At 46.5% G+C, this 6,754-nt stretch overlaps 4 protein-coding genes across 4 annotated transcripts; 1 reads left to right on the top strand and 3 right to left on the bottom strand.

Moving 5' to 3' along the window:
- Window positions 1–245: 245 nt before the first annotated feature.
- LOC108064386 (valacyclovir hydrolase) lies at window positions 246–1,627 on the top strand. The gene has a single exon (XM_017151889.3). It carries the CDS (start codon window positions 414–416, stop codon window positions 1,248–1,250), a length of 837 nt encoding a protein of 278 aa, XP_017007378.2. The 5' UTR covers window positions 246–413; the 3' UTR covers window positions 1,251–1,627.
- A 239-nt stretch (window positions 1,628–1,866) lies between these two features.
- On the bottom strand, window positions 1,867–2,534 carry Pebp1 (Phosphatidylethanolamine-binding protein 1). Its single transcript, XM_017152169.3, has one exon. The coding sequence runs from the start codon at window positions 2,459–2,461 to the stop codon at window positions 1,931–1,933; it is 531 nt and encodes a 176-aa protein (XP_017007658.1). The 5' UTR covers window positions 2,462–2,534; the 3' UTR covers window positions 1,867–1,930.
- Window positions 2,535–2,629: 95 nt separating this feature from the next.
- On the bottom strand, window positions 2,630–3,921 carry LOC108064576 (protein D3). Its single transcript, XM_017152168.3, has 2 exons — window positions 3,190–3,921; window positions 2,630–2,825 (listed from the first exon to the last, which is right to left on the bottom strand). Exons 1-2 carry the CDS (start codon window positions 3,588–3,590, stop codon window positions 2,690–2,692), a joined length of 537 nt encoding a protein of 178 aa, XP_017007657.2. The 5' UTR covers window positions 3,591–3,921; the 3' UTR covers window positions 2,630–2,689.
- Window positions 3,922–4,323: 402 nt separating this feature from the next.
- On the bottom strand, window positions 4,324–6,409 carry AP-2mu (adaptor protein complex 2, mu subunit). The gene is made up of 3 exons (XM_017152166.3): window positions 6,080–6,409; window positions 5,579–6,017; window positions 4,324–5,520 (listed from the first exon to the last, which is right to left on the bottom strand). Exons 1-3 carry the CDS (start codon window positions 6,254–6,256, stop codon window positions 4,823–4,825), a joined length of 1,314 nt encoding a protein of 437 aa, XP_017007655.2. The 5' UTR covers window positions 6,257–6,409; the 3' UTR covers window positions 4,324–4,822.
- Between the last annotated feature and the right edge of the window lie 345 nt (window positions 6,410–6,754).

Genomic DNA, 6,754 nt, shown 5'->3' with positions numbered 1-6,754 from the left:
CGCGTGTGAGTGATAAAAGCCGATTCTTGTAAATTTTAATTTTTTTTAGGTATGAGTAAAATTTTGACCATCGAATTTCCATACAAAATTGCCTTATCAGCTTTGTGGTTTCATTTCCATTTAATTTAAATAATTTAAAGAATTTGTTTTTAAATATAACGGTTATATCTGCGGTATATTTATTTGTAAACAACTGGTATATGCAAGTGCGGCCACACTGATCCGATCGTTTACTTACAGCTGTTCTTACCTATCAGCTGTTATCAGCGGTACTCATCAAGTGCACTTTACAAGGCGTCGTGTGTAAGGATTTGGACAAGCGGCAAACCATTTTCCGGACATCTGAAGAGCCCTTGATAAGCAACTAAGTTTGTTGCCATACTCCAAAATCGCTGTCCGATCCCGCTTACGTAATGCTTGGCAATCTGGGCCGACTTTTGGGTTCCCGCTCCCCCATCTTCAGGCGATTAGTGCACACGGAGCGGAAAGTCCGGGTAAATGGCTCCGACTTGAACATCGTGGAGAGCGGCAGTGGAGAACGGAGTCTGCTCCTGATGCCCGGAGCCCTGGGATCCGCCTGGACGGACTTCAAGCCGCAGATCGAGCAGCTACCCAAACTTTTGCCGGGCCACAAGATCATCGCCTGGGATCCGCCGGGTTACGGCAAATCAGTGCCTCCGCAACGGAAGTTCGGTCTGGAGTTCTTTCGCGAGGATGCCCAGGCTGCCGTGGATTTGATGCGCGCCCTGGACAGGCCACGCTTTTCGATTCTGGGTTGGAGTGATGGCGGAATCACTGCCCTAATCATCGCAGGTCGCCATGCGGAGGCTGTGGATCGGCTGGCCATCTGGGGGGCAGGTGCCTACCTAAACGCCGATGAGGTCAAGGCCCTCCGGAACATCCGGGATGTGGCCAAGTGGTCGCCGCGCATGCGAGAGCCCATGGAGAAGGTGTACGGCGTGGAGAGATTTCCCGAATTATGGGCCGAATGGGTGGACGCCGCCTGCTCCTTCTATGACCAAAGGGATGGCGACTTCTGTCGCTCGGAGGTTGAACAAATAAAGGCCCCCACTTTTATACTCCATGGAAAAAAGGATCCCATGATAGCGGCGGAACACATTCCCTGGCTAAGGGAGCGGTTGCCTCAGGCAAAATACCACGAGTTCCCCGAGGGCAAGCATAATATCCATTTACGCTATGCGGAGGAGTTCAACAAACTAGTGGCCGATTTCTTCAACAAAAAAGACTAGAATAAGCAATATCTTTAAACATCTCACTCAACTGCAGTCGAACTTTTGTAACTTGAGTTCTCTAAAAGTCAAGAAAATTGATAAGAAACACTTGGAAAACTAAAAGTGGTTTATAAGTCGATTTTTTAGTGGCAGCTAGTAGATCCAGTTATACAATTTCGAATATAAGTGGAAATAGTTATCTGAAATGAGAAGGCAACTGTCCAAAGGTCTCATATTTACTAAAAATATAACTGATAGTTTTGATGAATCAAATTCATATCAAAATTAAAGGAAATTGTTTATCTATTTAATGAATCATGCCGAAATTAATTGAGAAATAGCAATATCGCTTAATACAGAGGAAGGGAAATAAATAAAAGTGACATTTTAATACATTTCGATAAATTTGGAAATATTTCGTAACTCTTTGCTTTGGTATACTATATTCCAAACAAAGAGATATCAGTCTAGAGTTCGCGGAAACATTAAGTCACATTAAAGCAAAAATTTAAATCTCGGGCAAGGCCAAATTAATTCCGGAAGAACATTATCTAATAAAAATTCTTACGAAAGAGACTTGAGCTGTTTATACTCTACGGAAAAATTTCACCCACTAGAAAGGAAATACCCTGACTTTGTATGATAACTAGTATTTAAAATTTATTATTTCACAGAGCGCTGATCAGTTGGTGGCCAGTTTACTGGACCGTCTCGATGAGGGTCTTCACGTAGTCATCGTACTGAGCCTGGAAGAAGTTTCCGGCCACGGGACCGCCGAAGCTGTACTTCTGGATGTAGTCGCGGGCCTTGACGTTGATGCGCCCGGTGCGGCTTGTCTTGGACACGAACTTCTCGGTGGTGATCTTCTCGTTCTGCTTGAACACCAGGAAGACGTAGCGGTGCAGGCCGGTTCCCTCGCGGGGACCAGCTCCGATGTACTCGGCGATGGTCTGGCCCTCGGAGACCTTGTTGCCGGGAATGTTGATCACCAGCCAGTGGAGCAGCTCACGGAACTTGGGGTCCTCGCGGCTGGGTGCGTCGGGGTCCACCAGCAGAATGGTGTACAGGGAGCCGGCGTCGGCATCGAAGGAGACCGTGGGCTGGTCCTTCACCTGGGTGGGAGTCAGCTCCTTGCCCAGCTCAACCTGAACGCCGGAAGGATAGGTGATGGTGGCCTTGGAGGCGGGCTTGACGTCGATGATGTCGGGAATGATGCCGGCGGTGTCCATGTTAGCTGGTAGTTCTGCTGCTTCTGCTCGGTGCTGCGTTAGCGAGGTGACTCTGGCCCGGATCCCCGATGGCTGGCCTTTTATCGCCGGACGGAGAGTCCGTCGCCTAATCAGTTCCGTGCACTTTTTACCTAATACCCCAGCGCATAGATAGAAAGATAAGCGATTGGTTGGTTAGATTGGTTTATTGACTGGGAATAGAAAACCCGGCATGATATATACACAAATCTACCCGAAAGTTTTATTTCGGATTGCCACCCAGTCATCGTATTGGGCCTGGTAATAATTGGCGGCTATGGGTTCCCCCAATCCGTGCTTGGCGGCAAAGTCCCGGGAGTTAAAGTTCAAGCGACCAGCTCGAGTGCTGTGAATTAAAAGAGTCTGGTGAGTATTACTTTTAACTGATAAAGATTGACTATAGTCATAAAAAAAATAGCCATTGATTTAAGAAATTCGCCATTGATTCAAGAAAATCGCCTGTGAGTTTCATCCAATTCATTATCGGAAATAATTTTCTTGAATTTACGGTTTCGGTTAATCCAAGAAAATATCGCCATTTATCCAAGAAAAAATTCTTATTCATTAAAAAAAAATAAATAAGAATTTCCATTAACTTAAGAAACTTTTTCTACATTCAAGAACACTTTTCCTAATTCAATGGCGTTTTAAAATCACGGGCGATTTTCTAAAATTAAGGGCGATTTTTTTCTGAGTGAACTGTATCGTACGTGTTGGAAATAGTGGGCGTCTCCTCGATCTTGTTCTCCTGGCGGTAGAGAAGGAAAATGTACCGATGCAGGCCAGTTCCCAGCGGGGGACCGGAACCTACGTAGGCTGCCAAGGGATAGCCACCGGAGGGATCGATATTCCCGCCGGGAATGTTGACCACGGCCCAGTGGAGGATCTCACGGAACTTGGGATCCTGACGGGTCGGTGCATCGGGATCAACCATGAGCAGGGTGAGCAGGTTGGACTTGCCCTCCAGCCCAGACCAGTCGACCTTCGGTAGATCCTTCACCTGGGTGGGGGTCAGCTCGTTGCCCTGCTTCACCTCGAGGCCATCGGCGTAGGTGACCTTTATGGTGCCAGCGGGAACCGCGTCCAGAACATCGGGCACTATGTCTTCCATGTTACGTGTAACGTGTCAGCCGAAAAAGATGACGGTACTGTTTTTTCGTCTTATCACTGATGACCAAGCCGGCTGGGTGATAACAAGGCAAAAGCTTCCCTCTGACAATACAGCGGATGTCTTGCGGTTTTATTAAAATTTCCAGTTCAATTAATTAATATCTGGATGTTGAAACCGCTCAAGGTTATCCGGCGCTGGCAACAGCTAACAGCTAACGCCTAGAAATAATAGTTTTATAGACACAGCGGAATAACCTTTATCGCGGTTGGTAAACTGATTGGTCAGTGTACCGACATTGATTTGTCGTCAATGGAAAATTGTGAAAAGCCCTCCGATGATAGCGAAGCTTTTATGCGAACCGGCGTTATTTAGGCATTTTTTACTATAACCGAAAAGATTACTTAAATAAACAACTTTAAAATTGTTAATATGAGTCACAGCTGGGAACTGGTTTTTACTTCTTTGGAGATGGTACATTCATTGCCTATATATGACTTAAATCTTGAAAAATGTAACTGACTTTCAACCAATGTGCACACCTGATAGCAAAGACAGCACTTATGGGGGATCATAAAGTCATATATTGTTCATTTATGGGGTTGTAATTGAACCTTTTTGTTTTTTTATAGGATGGCTATATATTACTTCGATATAATGGAAAGGCATATATGTACTTTCAGTTTAGATTCAAAATGTAGCAAAAAAAACCCTTTTACCCAATAACTAACCTCCATTTAGTATATATATCATGCTAATTTATTAAACAATTCGAATATTATTAACACTTGAATATCAATATTGATAGCGCTGACAGAGAGTTTTGGTCTATTTAATACGCTTAGTTGCATGTATCGCCTTTGTTCTTTGTTCCTTGCACAATGAAAATAATGATTAATATATATGTATATTTATAATACGATAATACAAATAATAATTAGAGTTGTGAAAACGTGAGCGTGAGATTTGAGAGGCGTTCCATACAGGCGACGCATATAAAACAACATAGTTTACAATTACATAGTAGGGTAAATCATAGTACCTAGTGGTATGTATGTCTATAGGGAACACGCCCCGCCCGCATAACCAGTGCTCGCGGAGGCAGTGTGTGCGGTATACGGCATGGAATACATTAACTGCTGGTTCAATTTGATTGAGGAAATACCAATAGATGCGGTAACACGTTCTCCATTCATTCAATTCGTTAAATTCAACTGTGATACTCTTGCTCCACTCTAGCAGCGCGTCTCATAGAGTCCGCTGCGTCCGATGTAGCGCACCCACTTGACCACGTCGTGGTCGGAGTAGTTGAGCTTGGGCTCGAACACCTTGAGGTAGCGCACCTTGAATCCGGATGGCGCAAACGGCACCTCGAAGTTCATCGAGATCGGCGGCCGGGTCCACTTCTTCTTGGTGTCCGTCTCGAGCAGCTCGATCTCGGCCGACAGCTGCGTCTCCTTCATGCCCGCCATGCGCTTGATCTTCCACACGATTGCGTTCTCGGAGGCCTTGTACTTGGCCTTGCCCTTCAGGCAGATGAGCTGCACACCCGAGGTGTTTAGCGGCGTGGGTATCTTCACCTCGATCTTCTGGCCCAGCAGCGAGGGCTTGAAGTTGGACTTCAGCACCACCTTGACCTCCATCTTGGTGCGTCCCACCTCGCGCACCAGCGGAATGACCCGGAATGGCAGCGAAATGTCTTTGGTGGTGCGGTAGCGCATCAGCTCGAACTCCCCGTCCGGCGGGATGAAGCTGATCGAGTGCTCCGTCTCGAACTTGCTCAGCTTGACGCACTGATGGAACTGGCAGTCGTCGATGACCACAACGGGCTTGCCGGAGCGCGAGGTTTCCGCCTCCGAGTTGCCGGAGAGGCCACGGCCCTTGGACTCCATCACGATCTTGTCGTTGATGCCGAACTTGCACTCGGGCATGCCTGAGAAAGAGAGAGATTGTTAATGGGAATAGTGGATTGAGGGTTTTCCTTGACTCACCCGACAGATACGACTTCATCACCACCTTGCCGGCCACATGGGCGGACAATACCTGACCCTGGGGGCTCATCAGCAGGTTCACGTACTCCAGGACGTCCAGGAAGAGCTCGTTGCGCCTGTATTTAATGCCCTCGCGACGCCAGCCAATCTGGCCGGTGACCTGCGAGGTGATCTGCATCTGCTCCTCCTTGGTGGCCGACTTGATGCCCTGCTGCGTGATGAAGGTCTTCAGGGTGCCGGAGTCCGTGTTCTGCGGGTAGCCAAAGTCCAGGATCTCGTCCAGCAGCTCGTAGATGAGCACAAAGTTGTTCTTGATGTTCTCCTCGGAGATCTTGCCGAAGTACGACTGCATCACCTCGATGATCCTTAGGAGGAACTCGAAGACCATGGCGGCGTTCACATTCTGCTTGGTCACAGCCGCCAGCCAAATGTTTGCTCGCTGCGGGAGGAGATGGGAGGATGAGTGGGCGGGGAAGGGGGAGGAAGACTTAAAGCACCCACCTTGATGTGGAAGAAGCTGGTCCGCGCAATGTTGGTCACTGGCGAGCGCACTTGCTGGCGGGCGTGGATGACGTTGACCCGAAAGGCGTCCACGGCATTGCGACCGATATCGTCGCGGTAGACTCGCGAGATCAGCACCTCGCCCTTGTGGTTGTAGACGAACAGGCCGCCGATCATCTTGTGCGCTGTCTGCTGGTTAGTCCAAGTCGCTAATTATATATATATTTAATTGCAGGATATATAAAGTGTCCGATGCTGGAGCTCGAGCGAAAATTTTTATCAGAAAATCAATTTCACTCCCCTTTAGTGTGGCCGTTCGCGGTAGAATATATACCGAAATCGCGATGGTCATTCACTTGTGGCTCTGTGACACTAGCTTTTGTGATAGTTGGTCTAGTAAATTGAAAATCTTTTTTAAAACTACAGGATTTAGAATAAAATTTTAGGAACTGTAAAATTACAGAATCGTATACAATTTAACAACAACACCAATATAGCGAATCAAACTTAATTGCGGTTTAAACAGCTACAATTAGTTATATAATTTCTTGGTACAAAAGACATGTTTATCTTGATTGCTAATGTTTGTTTTGTTATTTTTTTAAATGATAAGTTAAGGTAAGAGAAAGTAAAAATATTAGTTTTAATATGATTGTAAGATACATAATGCGTAAT

This window comes from Drosophila takahashii, chromosome 3R (assembly GCF_030179915.1).
Source record: "Drosophila takahashii strain IR98-3 E-12201 chromosome 3R, DtakHiC1v2, whole genome shotgun sequence".
Taxonomy (NCBI): domain Eukaryota; kingdom Metazoa; phylum Arthropoda; class Insecta; order Diptera; family Drosophilidae; genus Drosophila; species Drosophila takahashii.
The sequence above is the reverse complement of the archived record's forward strand: the minus strand, read 5'-3'. Positions and strand labels throughout refer to the sequence as shown.

Excerpts from the sequence above, each read along its gene's own strand:
- LOC108064386 (XM_017151889.3), top strand. The coding sequence starts at position 414 with ATGCTTGGCAATCTGGGCCGACTTTTGGGTTCCCGCTCCCCCATCTTC.
- Pebp1 (XM_017152169.3), bottom strand. The coding sequence starts at position 2,461 with ATGGACACCGCCGGCATCATTCCCGACATCATCGACGTCAAGCCCGCC.
- LOC108064576 (XM_017152168.3), bottom strand. The coding sequence starts at position 3,590 with ATGGAAGACATAGTGCCCGATGTTCTGGACGCGGTTCCCGCTGGCACC. Across the intron at positions 2,826-3,189 it reads ACGCCCACTATTTCCAACAC|CACTCGAGCTGGTCGCTTGA; the intron begins GTACGATACAGT and ends TTTAATTCACAG.
- AP-2mu (XM_017152166.3), bottom strand. The coding sequence starts at position 6,256 with ATGATCGGCGGCCTGTTCGTCTACAACCACAAGGGCGAGGTGCTGATC. Across the intron at positions 6,018-6,079 it reads CCAGCTTCTTCCACATCAAG|CGAGCAAACATTTGGCTGGC; the intron begins GTGGGTGCTTTA and ends CTCCTCCCGCAG. Across the intron at positions 5,521-5,578 it reads GATGAAGTCGTATCTGTCGG|GCATGCCCGAGTGCAAGTTC; the intron begins GTGAGTCAAGGA and ends TCTCTTTCTCAG.